This window comes from Saccopteryx leptura, chromosome 2 (assembly GCF_036850995.1).
Source record: "Saccopteryx leptura isolate mSacLep1 chromosome 2, mSacLep1_pri_phased_curated, whole genome shotgun sequence".
In the NCBI taxonomy this organism is placed as follows: domain Eukaryota; kingdom Metazoa; phylum Chordata; class Mammalia; order Chiroptera; family Emballonuridae; genus Saccopteryx; species Saccopteryx leptura.
Window position 1 is genome coordinate 275,810,958 of NC_089504.1, and position 23,751 is coordinate 275,834,708.

At 35.1% G+C, this 23,751-nt stretch overlaps 1 protein-coding gene across 1 annotated transcript in view; it reads right to left on the reverse strand.

Annotated features, from left to right (window-relative positions):
- Positions 1-1,409: 1,409 nt before the first annotated feature.
- Positions 1,410-23,751, reverse strand: part of LOC136392018 (membrane cofactor protein-like) — a 33,584-nt gene continuing 11,242 nt past the window's right edge. Inside the window, exons 4-12 of the mRNA XM_066364009.1 lie at positions 20,519-20,604; positions 19,055-19,252; positions 17,324-17,506; positions 14,498-14,545; positions 12,757-12,792; positions 8,860-8,898; positions 7,003-7,034; positions 5,386-5,466; positions 1,410-1,592 (exon numbers count right to left, since the gene is read on the reverse strand). Of these exons, the coding sequence (XP_066220106.1) occupies positions 1,410-1,592; positions 5,386-5,466; positions 7,003-7,034; positions 8,860-8,898; positions 12,757-12,792; positions 14,498-14,545; positions 17,324-17,506; positions 19,055-19,252; positions 20,519-20,604 (886 nt within the window). The remainder of the gene's footprint in view (positions 1,593-5,385; positions 5,467-7,002; positions 7,035-8,859; positions 8,899-12,756; positions 12,793-14,497; positions 14,546-17,323; positions 17,507-19,054; positions 19,253-20,518; positions 20,605-23,751) is intronic.

Here is a 23,751-nt window from a genome sequence, read left to right on the forward strand (position 1 = left end):
CACTCTGTTCCTGTTAAAAAAAATTTTGCTTTACATATTTAGGTGTTCCTACATTGGGTGCATAAATATTTACAAGGGTTATATCCTCTTGGATTTCTCTCTTTATCATTATGTTGTGTTTTTCTTTACCTCTTATGATAGCCTTTATTTTAAAGTCTATGTTGTCAGATATAAATATTGTTACCCCCAATTTTTATTCATTTCCTATTGTAATTCAGTCTTGATTACTATTTGGCCCACTGTGCATGGGACTGACCCCCAGGCTGTCTGTGATGCTGTACCTTAACCAAAGCATGCAAGTTCCTGTGCAGGTGCTAACCATGGGCAGCAGAATCCACTTCAGCTGTGTATGGTGCCTGGCGAGCTCTTCTTTGAATATGTTGCCTGTACAGCTAATTGGATACTACTCTGATGTCTGAAATTGGCCATTAGGTGTATTGGTTCTGGGCTTCTTAGGAGAGAACCTGTGCCGACCAATGTAAGATGCTGCCTGTGACTGGCTCTCAGCAACCTGCATGGAGCTATGAGCAATCCACAGTTTGTGGCTGCCTCTGCTGGATTTAGGTGTGTGTGTAAGGACCAAGCTGTACATCAAGATCAACTTGACTTGGGGCCGGTCAGCAAAAGACTGAAGGCACCCTGAGATCTGCCAGCTCCTTGTTAGTCTCATCCACTGAAGGAGCCTCTGGAGAGTTGTTCTGCCACCAGCCAGCAGGGCAGTTCTACTGCATCTCCTGTTAAAGGGAAGCAGCAGTAAGATTCTCGGGAAAGTCAGCGAATAGCTCCTCCCTCAAAGAAAAACAAATGAGTTACAGTCAGCCACTTAATCTGCCCAGAACTCTATTTCCTGGCCAAGGCCACCAACTCCTCAGTAGGGCCTAATCTTTTCAGGGTGGGCAAGAGGGATTCCTGAAGGTGTGTGGCTGTTAGTTTCCCTCAATCTGATGCCTCACAGATGGGAGTGCTCCACCCATGAAAGATGATAGCTTCAGTACTGGACAATAATTCATCAAAGAAGTCATGGTGGCTGTCCCGCACTGTGTCTCTCACCAGAGCTGTAAACTTCAGACACTCCTCACACATCTCTAGTCAACTCATCCTTCTTTTCACAGAATCCCAGGATAAGTGGCTGTGAACAGGACTCTATACATTGTCTCATTATGAGGGATCCCATGTCTCTGTGAATTCCTGTCTCTTTCTGGCAGACAGAAACCTCACAGCTCTTCAGTCAAATGCTATGTGGGCACCTCTTCACAATCCTGATGCTCTAGGCTGGGGATTCCGGCTTGGGTTTTCAGCCCCACACTTCTCAGTGTTACTCTCTTGCAGCTGCAATAGCCCCCAGACCTTAGCTGCTGCTCATGTGAGCAGGGCCAGCCCTTTTCACGTCTCTGCCCTTTATACTTGTTTCAATGTGGCTTCTTCTGTGAATCCTTGGTTATAAGACCCTTCTTCTTTAAGTCCTGAACTGGGTTTTCAGGATGGTTGTTCTTAAATTTAGTTGGGACTCTAGTTGGTCCTGGAGGAGGCGAGTGTGACATCCATCTACACTGCTGCCATCTTGGATCCTTCTCCAGGAATATTATTATCAACTATTATGTAAATGTAAGTTTTTTAGTATCTTTAGAAGCATTTCTAAGAAGGAGGGAATTTCACTTCATCCCATTTTTAAAATATAAATACTTTCTTTAAAGAGGTAAATCACTTGCTGTTTGTTTATCTTTTGGTACAACCAGAAAATAGCGGGATATGAATACATGAGGCTTTTATTGTCTTGGGTATCAGCATAGTATTCCATAGATGGGAATAGTTTTAATATCCCATAAAACGCAGCATACTAACTGGCAATTTGGAGCTATTCATGCATTTAGTATGTCTTGAAGATTTAATATTTCTTCTATTCCTATGGTTTTGGTAGAATTGTTTCCTAAAGAAAACCACTCCGTGACCTTGGCTCCGCCTTTCAGAATTTTGTGCACTCTGTATGTAACATCTTTGGTGTGGTAGTCCAGTTTTCCTAGTAACTTTGTGAATGTGCTGTGAAAGGTTGAATTGGCTTATGTAGTATATATGATATTAATATCTGAGTAGAACTTTGATATAAAAGCTATCAACATTTGAAGAAATTGATACTCTATTACAAACAATTAGCCTCCCAATTTTAAACTGGAAAGTCACTGGAATAACGGTTTAGAAAGAAGTCATTAACTACATGGCTACGTTTTTGGTATATATGTTAAGAATTGTTACTAGTTGAGATGTTTGTGTAACTTTTCATCAAAGCAGTCAATAATCCCCATTGTAAAATAATTATTTTAAGCAAAACAATAAAACCTCTTAATTTAAAAATGCTTGTTTTTGTGTCATTTAAAAAATATTCTCTATACAAAATTATTTTTTATAGATTTCAGTAATTGACAAGCTATTTGACAATGGAATGTAAGTTACATTTACACATATATATCAATATCACACATATATATATATTGAAATGAGAAATATAAATTTGAATTATAACCTTTTGTAAAAGTTAATTTATGTTGGTAAGAATAATAATTTTTGGTTGAAAATTACTTCAATTAGTCTTTAAAAAATGAATAGTACAGTCATCCCCGCTGCTAAGCATTACTACATTCTTGAAAATTAGTCAGTAAAAATATACTGCTCACAAAAATAGGAGATATTTCAAAATGAATATGAAGCAATAAAATATCCTCTAATTTTTGTGAGCAGTATGGGTGCAGTAAACTTATCTGCTGTGTTTAATTCTTGATTATTTCTTCTCAAATTCATCTTTCTAAATGTTTCTCACCAGAGATTAGAAAGGAAAGGAGCACTTAAGGTCTATTAAAAGGTCTTTATAGTGTAAAACATTATTTACTTTGGTCCACTCTGATTCCCTCTTGATTTCCTTCTCAAAGACAAGTTGCTTTGGCCCAAATTGTGCTACTAAATTTTGTACACTTATAAAACAAAACTTGTAAAAATGCAATTGCTTTACGAGTGGCAGTCCCTGCTCTTTGCCCACTGGCTCATTTGAAGAAAACATTGCCTGATGTGAGGCCTCAGAAAAAGGAGGGACCTATTCCAACTGAGCGGAGAGTGCTACCTGAGCTAAGTGTTGTTGTTTCCTTTTCTAACACCAACAACCCACACACTAAGTTAAGTTTCCTTTTCTGAAATACGTGGCTTAATGGTTACTCTGCCTTTAGCAAGTGAGGGGAGGTGCACACACACAGATTAATTCAGATACAACTTGAGGTTATCTGAGACTACTCCCTACAATGCTGCCTACTGTTAGGTGACATGTGTAAATGAGATAGCTTTTTATTCAAGGAGGGAGAGAAAACCACCAAGGCCAGAAATTAGAGTGTGTCCTATGTCCCTAAGAAATCTTCAAGGTCACACTGTTCACGTTGTACCAAGCTAGCATTTGCTGTTTTTGAGTGTTAGACCTTTCTAACATTTTATACAGTGTGTCTATAAAGTCATGGTGCACTTTTGACCGGTCACAGGAAAGCTATAAAAGAGGATAGAAATGTGAAATCTGCACCAAATAAAAGGAAAACTCTCCCAGTTTCATACATATTCACTGCAGTTCGATGTGGGCTCACGCACAGATTTTTTAGGACTCCTTAGGTAACTATCCCATATACCCTCTACAGACTCATCACTGACTGATGGCCTACCAGAGCAGGGTTTCCCCACCAAACTGTGGATTTCCTTCAACTCCATATCTCACCGAGTAATGTTATTCCTATGGGGTAGCGCTTTGTTAAAATACGCTGATATTCACGTTGCACTTTGGTCATGGATTCGAATTTAGCGAGCCACAGAACACAGAGAATTTTCCTCTGTATTGTCCACATTTCAACTGGCATGGCCGTGGGCTACTTTGTTGTATACACGGTGTTATGTCATCATCTGTGCATGCGCACATGCTGCCACATCATCGTACAGAAACTGGAAGGGTATTCCTTTTATTTGGTGCCATTTCACATTTCTATCGTCTTTTCTTGCTTTCTTGTGACCGGTCAAAGTACACCATGACTTTACGAACACACTGTAGAAGTATGCAATTGATCTAAATTTTTATTGATTTTTTTAGACATTTTTGTTTGTTGATATCAGAATAAGTAAACAACAAATGCCATATATTAATTGTATGGCTTCTTTAAATTGCCCAAAAATTGACCTGACCTGTGGCGGCTCAGTGGATAAAGCATCAACCTGGAATGCTGAGGTCACCGGTTCAGAACCCTTCACTTGTCTGGTATAGGCACATATTGGAGTTGATGCTTCCTGCTGCTACCCCTTTCTCTCTCTCTCTCTCTCTCTCTCTCTCTCTCCCTCTCTCTGTTCTGTCTAAAATGAATAAATAAATACAATAAAATAAATTGCCAACAAATTGAAAAATATTTTAAAAAGCATTTTTACCTTATTTACTGTAAAACAATTTTCCAATAATATTTTCAGTTTAGGAAGTCAAAATTGCTCAGTAAACTGGCTGTAACAGACAGAGTAAAACTAACAGTGTCGGCCATTGTGTTTGTCACAGCAAATACTTCTGGGATGCCCACCCAGTGTCAGAACTATGTGTTACATTTGGATATTTGAATAGTTCTCTTTATTGGGGGGGGGGGGGAGGTCAGCAGTTGTGGTATTCAGCCAGTTCTCACAGGTTTGTCAGAACTGATACCTAAAATTTGTTGAGTTCAGTGGACTGGTTAAAATAGCACTTGTAATCAGGGTTCTCTCTAAGATGAGGACCTCGGTTGCCTAATGTGGAAATCACAAATTTACACTCCTTACTCTTTTTTAACTTTCATCTGCACACAGTGTATTCTCAGCAGCCTTAGTAATGTTCATTTCGTCCATAGGTGGAAAAATCTGATAGAACTATGCTTGTAATACTTATTAATTCATTTCATGAAACTCATTATACCTTTGATGGAATACACATTTTAATTCCCTTCTACAGAGAAAAGATGGTTCAGGATAAATCGCACAGTCGATGATGCATGGTATTAGGGCAGAGAACTGCTTGTTAAATTACCTGAATCCCAACACTTGGGGGCAGCACTGTGAACGACCACTGGCAAGGACTGCACTTGTACTAGAGCAACTGCCTGAGGACTATTGTGGGCCTGATGTAATAATTGGGCCTGTCCCTGAATTCTCCAACACTGTTATATTTTCCTGTGTTTTTAATTCCATTTATTTTATTTCCTGTAGTAGTACAATCTTTTTCTACATGGAAATTTTTTTAAAATTTTTTATTTATTGATTTTTAGAGAGAAGGGAGAGAGAGAGAGAGACAGACAGACAGATAGACAGACAGAAGGGGGAGGAGCAGGAAGCATCAACTCCCATATGTGCCTTGACCAGGCAAGCCCAAGGTTTCGAACCGGCAACCTCAGTGTTCCAGGTCGACGCTTTATCCCACTGTGCCACCACAGGTCTGGCCTACAGATACATTTTTATATAGAAATACAATAAGCAAAGGAGATAAGTAAGCATTAATATAAATTTATAGAAACATTTATTTTATAAAACAATGGTTCTATTTGAAGACAATGATGATATAAAATTGAATTTCTTCTTTTTAATGTTTTATCTTATTGATTTTTTTAGAGAGGAATTTAGAGAGCGAGAAAGTAACAGGAATATTTTTCCTGGATATGCCCTGACTGGGGATTCAACCAGCAAATTCTGTGCTTTGGGATGATACCCTAAGCAAACAAACTCTCTGGCCAGGCCTAAAACTGAATTTCTAATCACAGTTACTTTCCATTAACTTCAGCATTTATTAAATTGATAGCAAGAGTTTCAGCATAGCTAGAGTGTTTGATTTAAACTTGTATTAAAAAACTTTAAGTATTTTGATGCACTAAGTTGTGTGTGTGAGAGAGAGAGAGAGAGAGATAAAGAAACAGAGAAGCAGAGGAAGGGAAAGGGAAAGAGATGAGAAGCATCAACTAGTAGTTGCAGCGCTTTAGTTGTTCATTGATTGCTTTCTCATATGCACCTTGACCAGGGGGCTCCAGCCAAGCTGGTGATCTCTTGCTCAAGCCTGATAACTTGGGCTCAAGGTTGCACCTTGTGCTTCCGGCCAATGACCTTGGGCTCAAGCAAGAGATCATGTGATCATGCCTATGATCCCACGCTCAAGTCAGTGACCCTTTGCTCAAGTTGGTGAGCCCGGGCTCATCTGTATACGCACTGATGTTTTAAGCAAAGAAAGTGAGAAACATAAAGTTATTTTGTTTTGCTTTCTTTAGAAGTTATTTTTTCCTGAACCTTTAGGAATTGTAAAAATAATCCACCAAGATAATTTCCTACTCAGACAGCTGTTTATATGTTATTTAAAAAATATATTGTGCTACAAATAGAGTAATATGTATATTGTGTATTCTACAATATAAGATTTAAGATTCAAGTGAAGGAATTGTGAATATTTAAAAGAGAATCAATAATATAAAAAATGTTTGTTTTTTTATTATTATTACTCAGTCTACTGATGTGCGGTCAAGGCACATACGAGAAATCAATCAATGCACAACTAAGGTGTTACAATAAAAAACTGATGATTGATGCTTCTCATCTTTCTCCGTTCCTGTCTGTCTGTCCCTATCTATCCCTCTGTCTGACTCTCTCTCTGTCCTTGTAAAAACAAACAAAAAAGAATCTTCAATAAGCCAGGGAAGAGTTCTTACTTAATTTAGAATATTACTCAAAACATATTTGGGATGCAAACTCATATGACCAATCACCTTGAAAAAAATGTTATTTAGGATTTGTTACTAAGTGGACATTTAGAATATAAATAAATACATAATCACCAACACAAGGTTGAATATCATACAAAGGTCTGGTATTTCTAGACTAGTTTACTTAATTTTAAGCTATAATAAGTATAGAAACTAATCAACTCATTAAAAATGTACTTCTTCATATTAATACTTTGATTTAAGTATCATCCATGTTCGGGACACTACGTACCATAACAATAGTCAAAGCTGTCAGCCGGCTACCTGAAGAAAAACATCAGTTTGAATAATTAGGCACATGTGTATCTCTAGAGAGAAGATTCACTTTAATTTTGATCAGATCATCTATAAACTACAGCAAAGAAAAAGTTTATCAATCTAGTTTCTGATAGTGATTCCAGCTCATTTTGATCCCAGAACCCTTCTCATCTGATTCCAGGCCTAGAGTCTAACTTGTGAAATGCTTAATAGGAGCCTCACTTGTCAAGGTTATGTGCTCAGTCACCACATCCGATTATAAAAATTAGAATTCATTAGATTAGAGGAAATTCATTTTAAGAATGTGTTGGTGGGACATAAAAGTGAGACTAAGAGGCATGGACAGGAGTGTGGTGGTTATGGGGGGTGGGGGGAGGGAAGTAAGGAGAGGGGGAGGGGGAGGGGTACAGAGAGAACTGGATGGAGGATGGCGGAGGACGATCTCTCTTCGGGTGATGGGTATGCAACAGAACTAAATGACAAGATAACCTGGAAATGTTTTCTTTTAATGTATGTACCCTGATTTATTGATGTCACCCCATTAAAATAAAAATTTATTTATAAAAAAAAAGATGAGAGTTATGAGCCAATTAGAAATTAGAATGCTTACTGGATATTTGATGAAATTAAAGTTATTGAATAAAATTTTCCATTAAAAAATCAAGAAGAAGAAGAAAAAAAGAATGTGTTATCTTATTGTAGTTCATTTAGTATTCAGTCTATCATTCTTATGACTTGTTAGCAATTTCATTTATATTATTCCACTAGAGTGAGTCTGTGGACTAAGTTGTAAATAAAGTTCTATTAATTAGTTACATAGACACATTTTGCAATGTCATAAACAATATGTTATCATCAATCCTTCTTCATGCACCCCACCCCCAAATTAAGACACGGTCTTAATTTCCAATACCAAGAACATTCTAAGAATGCAAATGAAACACCAGGATACATGGATAAATTACACATAGAAACTCAAACATGCATTTCTGACTATCCAGAGAGCAATAAATAATACCAGGAAATCTTAATTCTTAGAAATGTCAGGTAGTATTATCTCTGCTTCTAAGCTGCCATAATTTTTATTATATTTCTACAAGTCAAAACATACAATATTATGATTTCTTCTGATTTTTTTCTTTTATAAAAAGTTATCAGATGTTTATTGTCTTAACATGACTTCAGATTTACTGGCACAATGAGAGTTTAACCAGAGTATTCAGAGAGAAAATAGAGCAGGCCTAAGGTGCATTTTATAAAAAGATTAACTTTACTAAAGTAGTCTAATGTAAATAAAAGTACTACATATTTTTCTTCATTTATTCATCAAACATCCTTGTATTTCATTAAACTATCACAACTATACTCTATCATTTCCTTTAGTATATATTGTGTGAACCTTGTGAGCCTACATAAAGTGTGCTCCACCAGCCTTTTTAAGACAAAAACTAACCCAATTTATGTGTATATAATGTATGAATAGAAAAACTTGATTTACAAATTACAACACAAAATAACACTGTCACCTGCAAAGCAGTTTTATGTATTTTAACCTCCATATAAACACAGCAATTGAGAAAGCCACTTCATCCTATTAGGAATTCCAGTTTGAGGCACCCTTAAAAACTGTAGCAGCTACATGTGTCCAGTTCTACTCCTGCTTATATTTGTCATGTTATTTGTACTCTTAAAATAAGCATACATGCCATTATAACATTTGTGACAGGTTGTTTGTCTAAGTACGGATAATTGAAATATGATATTTCCACTTAGAACTCTAAGGTCTCATCAGGGAGGGGTATAAAAACCAAAATAATTTCTATATCTTTACCTAAATACTCAAATCGTTCAGCTGATGATGTGGAAAGTCCTAAAAAGAAGAAAAAAAATAAAAATAATGTTAAAAAGAAATGAAAAATAGTAAAGCTTATAGACCCCCAAATTAATAGGTTTTGATTCTTTGCCTTTGTACAGAATCTCACATAATTTTATTTTTCTTACATAAATTATGTTAATGTTTCTCATTTAAAGTATTATCATAAAATATTATAAATTTATATTTAATGTCAGAAGTCTTCTTCTTCTCCAGTAAGATTTCCTGTGACAATATTCTGTGGTACAGCATGCAAATTTATCATTAGTGTATTGTTAATAATAGCCTATGGTGTAAAAGAAATTCTACTTACAATTAAAAGATACAGAAAGGCTTAATAAATGATGTAGAGGTTATTCTGTAATACAGTGAAATTTCAACATAATCAGGCTCATTTATGAAAAACCCATAGCTAACATCATGCTTCATGGTGAAAGACTGAAAGTTTTCCCCTTAAGTTCAGGAACAAGACAGGATGACCATATTTGCCATTTCTATTTAATACAATAGTGAAAGTTACAATTAGAGAATCAGGCAAGAAAAAATGCATCCAAATTAGGAAGGAAGAAATAAATTATCTCTGTTCTAGATGACATGATTTTTTTAAATACAAAACTGTAAAGATTATACTCATATGCAGGCACTCACATTATTGTATTAACCTGTTGCAACTAATAAATACATTTTATTAAAGTTATAGGTTACAGAATTGACAAGTAAAAATCAGTTGCATTTCTATAACAATGAGCAAATCAAATAAAAGTGTAAAAGAAAAAACACAGTTTAGTTATAATAGTATCAAAAAGAGTAAACTAGTTAGGAAGAAAACTTAACCAAGTTGCTGAAAGACTCCTACACTGGAAACTATAAAACATTGCTGAAGGAAACAGAAGATAATATAAATATATGAAAAGACATCCTTTGTCCATACATTTGAAGACCTTATATAGTAAAGATGTTAAACTACACAAAGCAATCTACAGATTATACACAACCCACATCAACATCTTGAATATACATTTTTCAAAATAGGAAAAATATATATGTAATTCATATGAGATCTCAGGGATAAGAAATAGCCAAGACAATCTTAAAATGGAAGAGCAGAGTTGAAAAAACTCACATTACCTGATTTTAAATGTACTCAAAAGCTACAATAATCCAAACACAGTGGTATAGGCATAAATACAGACACACCAATGGAATAGAATACAGAGCCCACCAATAAAGCTTCACATATATGGTCAAATGATTGAATGAAAGGGTGCAAAGAACATTACATTGGGAAAGACCAATCTTTCAACAAATGGTTCTTGGAAAACTGGATATGTACATACAATCCATGAAGTTTTATTCTTATCTTACATCATAATCAGAAATGAATTCAAAATGGGTCAAAGAACTAAATAAGAGCTAAAACTATAACACTCTTAGAAAAACAAATAGAGGACCAGCTTCATGATGATAAGTCTGACAATGATTTCTTGGGTGTGACACCAAAAGCCCTAGTGACAATGAAAAACATAGATAAATTGGACTTCACCAAATTTATGAACAATTATCAATAGAGTGAAAAAGCAATCCATAAAATAAAAGAAAACACTGGCAAAGAATACATCTGATAAGGAATTAATATCCAAAATGCATAATGAAATCCTAAAACTTAGTAATGGAAAAAAACCCCAAACAAAAATGTGCAAAGGACATGAATAGATATTTCCCCAAAGAAGATATACAAAACACCGAGAAGCACAGGAAACATGACCATTAATCAATAATAACCACAATGAAAATAAAAATCACAGTGAGATACATTAAGATGGCTAGCATTAAAAACAGGAAATAACATGTGTTGGTAAAGAGGTGGAGAAATTGGAACTTCGTGCATCACTGGTGGAAATATCAAATGATACAGTTGCTATGGAGAACATGTGGCTATTCCTCAAAAAGTAAACACAGAATGCCCACATAACCCAGCAGCTCTACTCCTGGGTGTGTACCCCAAATTGAAACAGGTCCTAAAATGCCAATATTCAGAGAAGCATATTCAGAATAGGCAAAAGTTTAAACAACCCACATGTCTATCATTAGTGAATGGATAAAAAATGTGATATATACAAACAATGGAATAGAGTTCTGATATGATACATGCTACAGGGTAGATGAACCTTGAAAGCCTTACACTAAGTGAAATAAGCCAGAAGTGATTGCAGTTCTGTGAGGTTCTTAAGGTAGTCAATTCCCAGAAAATTAAATACAATTGTCAGGGTTTGGCGGGGGCCGGGGCGGATGGAAAATTGTTGTTTAATGTGTATAATGTTTCCGTTTTAGTTTTGGATATACAGAAGTGATGGCTGCACAACAGTGAGAATGTACCTAATGCCCCTGACATGTACCCATGAAATGGTTAAGTGGTAAAAATAAAATAAAAGTTGATCTTTAAAAATTAGCATAGAAAGTGGCCTGAACATTTCTGAAAAAGCAGTGCTCTGACAGATATTAAGACATATCATAGCCGTACAAGGAAGCATAAAAGATATGGTGTAGGCAGAGTTCAAGGGAAGAGAGACAAGAAGAACCCCTATGAATTTAACGTATGATAAAAACTGGCACTTCAAGCAGTTGGAGAGAAGACAAAAAGTGTATATACCAACATCAGATGTAACAATGATTTAAGTGCAAAGAATGTAATAAGATCATATGGTTGAAATTTTTATATGATTTCAGCATGGGGATGAACTCCAGTTTTCACAATAGAGACTGAACACACATAGCCACTAGAGAGAGAAACTGATACATCCAACTACCTATTAATGTAAAACTTCTGCACATATAAATATCGCTGATAGGAAAAAGGTTAAATAAATATGGTATATATTAAAGTCATCATTAAAATGTGGAAATAAATCTAAATATAATCCCAATATAAGATAGTGAATGTAGAATATGAGAGTTTAGAAGAATATGAACAGCGTGATTCCATTTTTGGTTACCAACAACAACAAAAAAGAACACTGAAATATGTGTATGTATATGCATACAAGAATAAGTGATTTTTTTTAAGTGAGAGGTGGGAAGATTGTGAGACGAACTCCCATATACACTCCTAGTGAGATCTACTCTTCAATTCTTGTCTGGGACTGATGCTCCATTACTGAGCTATTTTTAGCATCTAAGGTCAACAGTGGAACCAACCAGCTATCCTCAGCACTGAGGGTCCACGCTTGAACCAAGTGACCACTGGTTGCAGGACAGGAAGAGGGAGAGAAGAAAAGAAGAGGAAGAGAGAGGGGGGAAAAGAGGGAGAGGGAGGGGAAGAGAAGGGCATAGTTTCTTCTCTTGTGTACCCTAACAGGGAATTGAACCTTGGACATCCATATGCCAGGCCAACACTCTATCCGCTGAGCCTACCAGCCAGAGCTACTATTAAGAGATTAACTCAGACAATGAATTAGAGAAAGAGAAGATAATATTTTGCTCTGTATATTTTTGTAACATTATAATTTTTATGAATTTATATTTGTGCACTATTTACATAATTAAAAATTATATAAACTATACCCAAACATATAAACTCTTAAAAATATACTCATTAAAAAAATAAGGCAATGAAAACTAGTTAAAATGTTCATTTCATGTTAAAAGTGTGTGAAATTATAATGAATTCTGTTAAATCAACGAAAACACATTTTAGAAACCTAATTAAAAAATGAGTGAAGAACAAGAATAAATAAAAGTGGGCCAAAAAAAATTCAACTTCATTTATAATTAAATAAGTGCTAATTCACACATAAAATTATTTTCATCACTTTATGAAGTTATTAAGAATATTAATAAGATAAAGAGTTACTGGACCTGGTGTAGTTGTTTTTGGAACAGTAGGCTTGACACCTGGAAACATGAAATTGATTCCATTTACCAACAATACAAAATTAGAGATTTAATTTGATTTTTTACCTTTTAAAAAAGATTAATTATTTCTCTAAATAAAAAATACACATGCTTACCTATTTTTACAATCCTTCTTCTGGGAGTTACCCTAAATATATACTTATACAAGTACATATGGATTTTGCATAAGAATGTTTTGTATTCTAGAATGGAAATTCAGAAATTAACTAATAAAAATCATAAAAATAATGTATTCAGAATGAACAACTGTATCTCTAAGAAATTAACTGTCCAATTGGTATCATACTACATATTTTTTATCCTTTTGTTTTCTGCTTAGTATTTTACTGTTTTCCACACTAGAACAATTGTATCTACCTTATCATCATTAAATGGTACTACGAACTCTTTTCATTTCATTTCTCTAACCAAAAAAAGATATTTGACAGTCACATGAAGAATTTTAAATTTTGATAATTAAGAAAAGATCCTCCATGAACAGACACTTCTTCCAGGAAGAAATACAAATGGCCAACAGATATATGAAAAGATGCTCAGCTTCATTAGTTATTAGAGAAATGCAGATCAAGACTACAATGAGATACCACCTCAACCCTGTTAGATTAGCTATTATCAACAAGACGGGTAATAACAAATGTTGGAGAGGCTGTGGAGAAAAAGGAACCCTCATACACTGTTGGTGGGAATGTAAAGTAGTACAACCACTATGGAGGAAAGTATGGTGGTTCCTCAAAAAACTCCAAATAGAACTACCTTATGACCCAGCAATCCCTCTACTGGGTATATACCTCAAAACCTCAGAATCATTGATACGTAAAGACACATGTAGCCCCACGTTCATAGCAGCACTGTTCACAGTGGCCAAGACATGGAAACAACCAAAAAGCCCTTCAATAGAAGATTGGATAAAGAAGATGTGGCACATATACACTATGGAATACTACTCAGCCATAAGAAATGATGACATTATATCATTTATAGCAAAATGGTGGGATCTTGATAACATTATATGGAGTGAAATAGGTAAATCAGAAAAAAACAAGAACTACATGATTCCATACATTGGTGGAACATAAAAACAAGACTAAGAGACATGGACAAGAGTGTGGTGGTTACCAGGGGTGGGGGGAGGGAGGACGCAGGAGGGAGGGAGGGAGAGATTTAGGGGGAGGGGGAAGGGCACAGAGAAAACTAGATAGAGGGTGACAGAGGACAATCTGACTCTGGGCGAGGGGTATGCAACATAATTTAATGAGAAGATAACCTAGACATGTTTTCTTTGAATATATGTACCCTGAATTATTAATGTCATCCCATTAACATTAATAAAAATTTATTAAAAAAAAAAAAAAGAAAAGATCCTCGTAGTTTATCGTTTTTATAAACATTTCCTCACACTTCTCTCTTCTTTGAAACACTAGAAGTATCAGTGTTTTATAAATCCTTTAAGATACAGTTATGGTTAACTCATTTAAAAGAGCATGTCACCAAACTGGTATCCCACAGTGCATATGCTCATGAGAACCATGTGAGTAAACACGAGTGGGTCGATGAATGTAAACTTCACATGCAATCTTAATGTATCTGTCCACCAAAAGCCACCGGTTTCCCCACAAAACATTCATTTTTACCCATCACCTTATGACATTATTAACAATATGAATAGAATAAAGAGTTACTGGACCTGGTTTGCTTGAAACTGGGGTTGTTTTTGGAACAGTAGGCTGAACACCTGGAAACATGAAATTGATTACATTTAATAACAATACAATATTAGAGATTTAATTTGATTTATCTTTTTAAAAAGATTATTTCTCTAAATAGAAAATGCATTTATTTTCTTATCTTTATAATTTCTATTCTGGGAAGTTAGCTACATATATATCTATACAAGTACATATGAATTTTGCATAAGAATGTTTTGGATTCTGGAATGGAAATCCAGAAATTAAGTAATAAAAATCATAAAAATAATGTATTCAAAATAAACATGTATCTCTAAGAAATTAACTGTCTAATTTGTATCATACTACATACTTTTTATTATTTTATTTTTTGTTTAATACTTCACAGTTTTTCATATTAAAACAATGATATCTATCTTGTCATCATTCTATGTTACTATGGATCCTTTTTTCATAGTCTTTCCTCAATGATGATAAAATATGATTGACAGTCTAATGAGGAATTTTGATTTTTGATTTTAAGAAAAGAATTCTGTATTTATCCTCCTTATATACATTTTCTCACAATCCTCTACTTTGAAACACTGGAAGTATGTTTTTATAAATCCTTTATGACATAATTACTGTTACCTCTTTTGAAAGAGCATATAAACAAACCCAGTATCCCACAGTGCATGTGCTCACTAGGACCATGTGAGTAAACATGGGTGAGTCAATGAATTTAAATGTCACAAGAGTCTTAATGTATCAGTCCACCAAAAAAGCATTAGTTTCCCTCCAAAACCTTATAACACGCAACTAAAGTACTCAAGGAAGCTACCGGTTTCCAGGTATAGAGGAATTATAAAAACGTGTTGTAATTACCATGTTAATTAGATGGTAATTCCCCTTATTCCTTTAAAATATTAGGACAACAGAAAATATACAAACAAACAAGAGCCAGTCCTTTAAATTTGAGATCAATACCCTTATGTTTAACAGGAAACTAAGTCCAAAGAAATGATGTTACTATAATAAAGAGAGCCAAACTAAGACCTTGTGTGAGGTCTGCTCAGGCTTAGCTCTTCCCAATACAGTCCCCTCTTGTCCACATGGAACAAGATACTCATCCCTGCCCGGGAAACTGGATAATACTGAATCATATTATATATGATGTTTTTATTGTATATACACATTTATAATAAAGTTTAACTCATACATTTGGGAAGATAAGTGATAACTACTAATAAAATGGAATAATAATAACAATATACTACAATAAAAATATGTGATATTCTTCTCCAAATATCATATTGCACTGCATGCTCCCTCCTTCCAGTGATGATATGAGATGATACAGTGGCCACATGATGAGAAGTGAGTTGAATACACTGAGCCAAGGGATGATTCTCGTCTTAGGTGGGAAATAGTGCGACAGTGTGAGAAGTCATCATGCCACTCAGAATGGCAAGTAACTTATACTTATGAATTACTCTTTACTGTTATTTGCATTAAATATTTTCACACCAGATTTGCAGGCAATTGAAATTACAGAAAGTGAAACCACGGATAAGTGGTGACTGCTGTATAGCTCTTGCCTCTTGTTCCTGCTGAAATCAAAGAGAAGCCAGAGATTGGAAACAGAAAAATAATTCCATCCACCATGTCAAAATAATCTCCAAAGCAGAGCAGCTAATCAGTAGTCCATCCATGAAGTCCTCCATTTCATTTCAATAAATAAGGACTTTTCCTGTCTTTCTGTTGATGTGAAATTTATTTTCTATTGCCAAAAAAAAAAAATGTTTAGTAAAGAGAAAAAGGCTAATTACATGAGGCAGGGAGAGGTGGGGTCTTGTTCTAGGACAGCAGAGATTTCCCAGTTTAAAAGGTACTACATAGAAAGAATAAAACCGATTGCGGTCAAGGAAATAAAACATCATCCTGGATCACAAAGATAACCTGTAAAGGTATCAATAGATCATTTTAAAAATAATAAAATAGCTAACTTGATGACAAAAAAACATATGTGTTAAAAAATATTAGCCATGGTCCATCCTCTTCACTAATATTAACTGGAGTGATGCTTTAAGTTACATATGAGCTTCCTTTAAGGGCTTCCTATAGGTCAGGTGCTGTGCTAAGTGCTCGAAATACACACCATTTCACCTTTACTATTAACCAGTGAGGAAGGAATTACATCATTTTATAAGTAAGTAAACACCTTAAAGGTTTATATTACTTGTCCAAGTTTGTTCTAAGTCTGCAGACCATGGCAAATAGTTTTAGATTAGAACCACAAAGTGTAACAAGTAGAATGGCTATAAATATGTTCTTCCTCTTTGTTACTAAAAGTGACGAATGGGTGCAAATCATCAGATATTTAAAGAATGTAAAAAATCAGGAGCCATTTATGAATTTTGAAAAATATGAGCAGACAGTTACTAAACCTGAGACACTGAAAATTGTAGGTTTTGCACTGGGAGGTGTTGACATGGAAAAAATGATGAAGACAGGATCAACTACTTGGTAATTACTACTTTTGAAAATATATATAAATCTTGCTTTTAGATTTTCATTTTTTTTGAGGTATAAATTCCAGTGCTTCAATTTACTCTGATAAATGATTGTGATCCATTGTTACACATGAGAAACACCAAACAACAGTAATTTAGACACCATTGTGATGTACATAATGTGCTAAGACTCTATAAAATAAATTATGTCATGAAAATTAATATGAGACCGAAATAATTACAAACACTGCTACTTTTTGAAAATCCCATGTCATTGATATTGATTGTCAGAGAAATAAAATCTAAAGAAAAAAGAAAAAAAATCCTTTGTACCTTGAGTACACTTTGGCAGCCCAGGCACCCAAGTACTATTAGCTCCACACACAGCACTGTTGCTGCCTTCAAAGAGAAATCCCTTCAGGCATTGAAATGTAACCCTGGTTCTGTAGGAATATTTTGTTCCAATTATTGACACAATTCTTCCATTGTTGACTACTGGATACGGACATTTGACCACTGAAAAGCAGAGAAATTCCAGAATTAATGCAAAGCTGCTTTAACACAGGAAAGAAATCAAGTACAAAATAGTAATTTCCCCTGGAACAGAGACGAGGACCTGAAGGCAGGATGTTAACCTTTTATAAAAAGATTTTATTTGTGTATTTTAATTCCAGATAAAGAGATATAATCTTTTCTCCCATAGAAAGGACTGCCATTATAGATTATTGGTTTTCTCTATTTTTCCATAACTGACAAGTTTTGAGAAAGGTCTGACTACCATGGACAATTTTCAGGTAAGCTCAAATGTAACTTTTGTTGCTGTTTACTTTTAGGATTTGTTTTTAAATAAAAATCCATGTTGACACTGATTTAGTACCCTGACCTTTCTGAAGGCAGGAAAGAGTCTTCTAATAAGGTAATACTTGAGCTCAAGTGTAAAAGTTGGAGAGAAGCTAGCCATGCAAAGATATGCAAAGAGAATTAATTCATCAGGTCTCAATAGCATGCAGAACTGGATGTTCAAGAAAAAGAAAGGCCAGTGGAAGTAGGGCTGTGTTTTCCAAATATTTTGTATTGGAACTCAGAGACCAAAAATCACATTTTAAATTGTAATCTCATAACCTGGGATAAAGTTAAAACTTATATTTAGCCTTTGCACCCATACACTCTGGTATCTCCTGTTCTGCTCTACATCTTAGGAAGTAAAATGCTGGGTACGACCCTCCAGATTGATTTCAAGATCCACAATGGGTGCCAGAATTTGGGGAAAATCACAGACAAAACAAAAAACAGCAAAACACTGGCTGGGATTTAGATTAAATCTGAGCCACAGACAAGGGCCCACAATGCACAGTGTTTTAAGCCAGGAGAGTGCTCTTCCTCCCTGTGTGGGGATCTGAATTTTCATCAGGCATCACTTCCCTTCAGCCTGAAGAACTTCATTTAAGCAATTCTTGTAGTTCAGGTAGGGCAGTGACAATTCTCTTAGCTTTTATTTCAAAATCCTTTTTTTGTTTTTGTTTTTGAGAGAGAGAGAGAAAGACAGACAGACATAGAGGGAGAGAGCATGGGTGGAGAGAGATAAGAAGCATCAACTCATAATTGCTTCACTGTAGTTGTTTATTGATTTCTTTTCATACTTGACCAGGGGCTCAAGCCAAGCCAGTGACCTTTGGGCTCAAGCTATTGCCTTGGGATCATGATGATGATTTCACACTCAAGCTGGTGACTCACACTCAAGTTGGCAAGATCATGCTTGAGGTTTTGAACTGGGGACCTCAACATCCTGGTTAGATGCTTTATCCACTGTGCCATCACTAGTCAAGCAAAATGGTTTCCTTTTATTTTTATTTATTTATTTTTATTCAGGGAGAGGAGGAAAGACAGAGATAGACTGCCACATGTACCTTGAATAAGATCCATCCAGCAAGCCCACTAGGGAAACAAGCACATATGGCTGAGTTTTTTTGTTTTTTTTTTATTGGTTGGCCAAAGTATTCAAAAGTTGGTAGAAGTTTGTACAGTATTTACAAATGAGAGGTAAATAAATAAAAATATTATTACCTTTACACTCAGGAGGGTCACTACTCCATTGGTCCTGTCCAGAACAAATCAATGTTCTCTTCCCAACAAGTGAATATTCATCTGGTCCATTTGAAGGATTACAACTGTAAGTTACTACTTCATTATATTCATATGTATCCTTTTGGCTATTGGTGTATGTTCCATGAGGTATTTTTTTAGGTGGCTGGCACAAAATTTCTTAAAAGGAAAATAAAAAGAGGACATAAAATTCAAAAGAAAAGGTGAAACCTTAATAATGTGTTAGTAAAGTCATGTGAACTGACTTCAATTAATTTATGAACATATGACTTCACAGTCTAGTTGTGAATCCAATATCCAAGTAAGAAGAAAGTTCCTTTGACAAAATGTATTATCTGACATCAAAACATTAATATAGAAATTAAATTTTAGAATATATCCATTTTCTTAAATACTCATATGAGCTACTTATATGAAATATCTGTATTTATCAGAAAGTTCATGATAAATTTTGTTCTAATCATAACACATGGTAAAAATTTAATGAAGAAATTACATTCACAGCCCTGGCTTGTTGGCTCAGTGGTAGAGCATCAGCCTGGTATGTGGATGTCCTGGGTTCATTTCCCAGCCAGGGCACAAAGGAGAAGCACCTATCTGCTTCTCCACCCTTCCCCCACTCCTTCCTTGCTCTCTCTCTCTCGCTCTCTCTCTTTCTCTTCCCCTCCACAGCCAAGGCTCCATTGCAGCAAAGTTGGCCCGGGTGCTGAGGATGGCTCCATGGCCTCTGCCTCAGGTGCTAGAATGGCTCCAATTGCAACTGAGCAGCACCCCAGATGTGCAGAGCATTACCCCCTAGTGGGCATGTTGGGTGGATCCCAGTCTGGTGCCTGATGGAGTCTGTCTCTCTGCCTCCCCACTCCTCACTTCAGAAAAATAAAAATACAAAAATGAAAAGAAATTACACTCATAATTGAGGAAAACTCAGTGCTAGTGGAGACATGCTTTATTCTTTGTAAATACATCCCTCTCTAAATCAATGGTTGACAAGTACACAAAGATTTATTGTCATTTTTCAATCTCATTCTTAAGAGCATACAGTAAAATTTTCCTATGGTTTCAGATTACTTGATAATGCAGCCCAAAGTATCCGGAGGTCTTCCTCTAAGCCAGATACTAAAAACATTAGAAAACAATGTAAAGCAATGATACTAATTTTCAATGTTTGTTTTGGAAAGTTTTGATTTTATGAATACCTATGTTGTATTTGTTAACATGTATTGAACTAACTTTTCTTAAAAATGAATTAATAAATAATTATTTAAAATTTTTCTGTTTTAATTCTAATATAAAGCATATCAATAGCACTAATCCACCTACAGAAAAGCTCTGTAGGGTCTTTGTTCATTTTAAATCATAAAGGGATACCCAGACCAAAAAGTTTGAGAAATGCTGCTCTACATTCCAAAGAGAGAATATACTTACTTTCACACAGTGGGGGATTATCACTCCATTCCATTTTATCTCCAGAGATTTCACAATATAGGATTTTTATTCCAAGTAAGTAAAAACTAAATGGGAATAATGATTGATTTCTGTATCAGTTAATGAGACTACACAATAACGAAGGCATTTTTATACGATAGTTTTTCTGCACTACAATAGCTTCAGGGAGAAATTTCTTAAGTGACATGTATTGAGCATGGTAACGAAATCTGCTATTTGATGAAATAAAGATATTCTTTACGTGAACACACATTGAACTAGAGAAAATTACCTAAATAATTCTGTCATGCCTGGTAGTCTGGTGATCGTCACCTTCAAGTCTCACCACACATGCACTTCTATGTCCTTGCTCAGGCCATTCTGCTCAGTCAGGACACTACTGAGTAGGGAGACCTGGCCCAACAGCTTACCTGACTGGATTTGAGTCCCAGTTCCAAGACTGACTGGTTTTTTGAGCTTGAGCAAGTCCCTTAATTTTTTCTTTCTTAAATTCCTCCTCTATGGAAAGTATATAATAATATATATATCATAGTGTTATTTTGAGTAGTAGGTGAATTAGCATCTCAGACACAGTGAGTGCTAAGTAAAGTTTTTTAAGGGGGGAGGATGGTATTTGAATATTCTTCAGATTAGAGTGTCTTGCTTGGTCCAGCATAGGAAAACCCCTACATGATGAAATCTCTAACGATTGGAATTCCCAGAACTCTACCCTCCTTATAATGATCAAAAATAAGTCTGTTTCTATGGAACTTCTTATTTACTATTTTCTTTGGTCACCTCACAGTATATATTGTGTTTCTCGACAATGTTAAATTTCTTTGAGAATAGTGTACGCCAGCAATTTTCAATCCTTTTTATCACATGGCTCACATAAACTAATACTAAAATTCTGTGCTTCCCACTCAAATATATATATATATTTATATATTTGCTGATCTATAAAAACAATAGGTATACATTTGATTCCTTTATACCAGATGGCTATTGTTTTGTTGGCTGTTGTCAAATTTTAATTTGATTATTTAAAGGATAAATGGTCAGTGGTCCTGGGTAAATAGTTAGGTACTGCATGTTTCAAAAATTGTTGTGGCACAATGGTTGAAAACACCATGTCTATGGCATCTGTGCTGTTATAATTGACTGCTGTTTCTGATCACAGAGAAGCAGAGAGAGAGGGAGAAAGTCATCATTTTCACCCCTCCCCCAAAATTTCCAGCCCCATCCTTCTACGGGATTTTCAGATCCAGTGACCATTGCTTCTTCCTTTATTTTTCACTCTTTCCCCTTTCAGGAGGCAGACATGAAAATGGGAACATTTAGGCCCTGCCAGGGTGTTCAGTTAGTTAACATGAAGAGCGTTGTTCCCATATGCCAAGGTGGCAGTATCAATCCTGGTCAGATAATATGGAAGAATCAACCAATGAATGCACAGATTGATGTAATTATCTCTCTCTCAAATCAATCAATCAATAAAAATTAAAAAAACAATCTTTAATAGGAAACAAAACAACTTTTTGTTTGAGGAAAATTGGAGTTTAATGCTCATGCCCAGAAAAAGACTTAGTTTACATGTCAGGCTTTTCCTCAGCACAGAGACACTCTTCAACAGTCATAAACAAAAAACATAAAACAACAAACTCTAGATAATGGTAAGAATCTGATAACCAGAGTTACCCCATTATTAGATTCAAATGTTCAACAAAACAAAAAATGAGAGAAATAGTAATACTTTCCCAGAAATAAATGTTAAGAGAATTTGTTATCACTGAACTTCTCTGAAAAAAATGTTCAACGGTTTCTAAAAGGTGAATGAAAGGACAGTAGAGAGTACCTCATACTGTATGGATAACCAGCTCATCAAGGGTACAAACACGGGCAGTTATTAAAGCTAGTACTACTCTAACAATGGTTTCTAAATGCTTTTTTATTTTTTATGTGGTTTAAGAAAGTAATCTTGCAATGAAAATAAATAGTGTAGAAGCCAGTATTACACATTTTAGTGTAGAGGTTAGTATGACATTAACAATCCAAAGGGGTGGGATGGAGTTGATAAGAATCCATTGTTGTAATTTATTGAAGTTAAGTTGGTACAAATTCAAATTGTAGTGTTATACTTCTAGGATGTTAAATGTATTATAATCCCAATGGTAACCACAGGCAAAATCACTACAGAATATACACAAAAGGAAATGAGAAAGGAACCCCAACATTTCATTATAAAAACCAAGTAACATAGAAGAAAACTGGAATGCAGGGAAAGAAGGGCATATAAGCTCTTAGGCAGGTAGAAAACAAACAGCTCCCTCGTTGTCAGAAATTACTGTAAATTTAAATGAATGGAATTCTACAAGCAATGGCAGAGCTGGGCATAATGGATAAAGACAAATGATCTGATGCTGTCTACAAGACACTCACTTGAGAGTCAGAGACATGTGTGAGTTGAAAGAGGGAGGATGAGAAAGATGTTTCGTGCAAATTGTGATCTAAGGAGGGCAGGGTGGCCATATTAATTCAGACAAAATAGGTTTCGAATCAAAAAGGTTATGAGACAAGGAGCACATTATATTTTAATAAGTTTTAAATACTATAAAAAGATATAATAATTAAAAATATTTATGCACAGACCTTCAAAATATAAACATATGACAGACCTTCAAAATACATGAAGCAAAAGCTAACAGAACTAAAGGGAGAAATACACATTTCTACATAATAGGCATTTCTACATAATAGTTGGAGGTTTCAATATTCCACTAACAGTAATGGATTGCACAACTAGACTGAAAATTAAGCAAGGAAAAGGAGGACTTCAACAAAACAATTAATCAACTAGACCTCACAGACATAGTTGAGCACCATATAACAGAATACACATAACCTCATATGCACATGAGTCATCATCTAGGAGAGACCAGATGTTAAGCTGCAAATTAATATAACTAATCAATAGGTTTAAAAAAGATAGCTATCATACAAAGTATTATATCTGACCACAATAGGATAAAGTTGTTAAGCAAAACCCTGCTCAGCCAGAAGCTTTCTTGTAAGAACAGGTTTATTGACTAGCCATATGCTAGCCAGAAAAAGAAACAGGTCCTGGGGCATGCAGTCGAAACATCAGCAGCATGGATAGATGAAGAAGGCAAACATTTCCGACATCTGGGGTTTAATGGGGTTCTTTTATAGTTTTGAGAACAAAGACAAAAGTTATT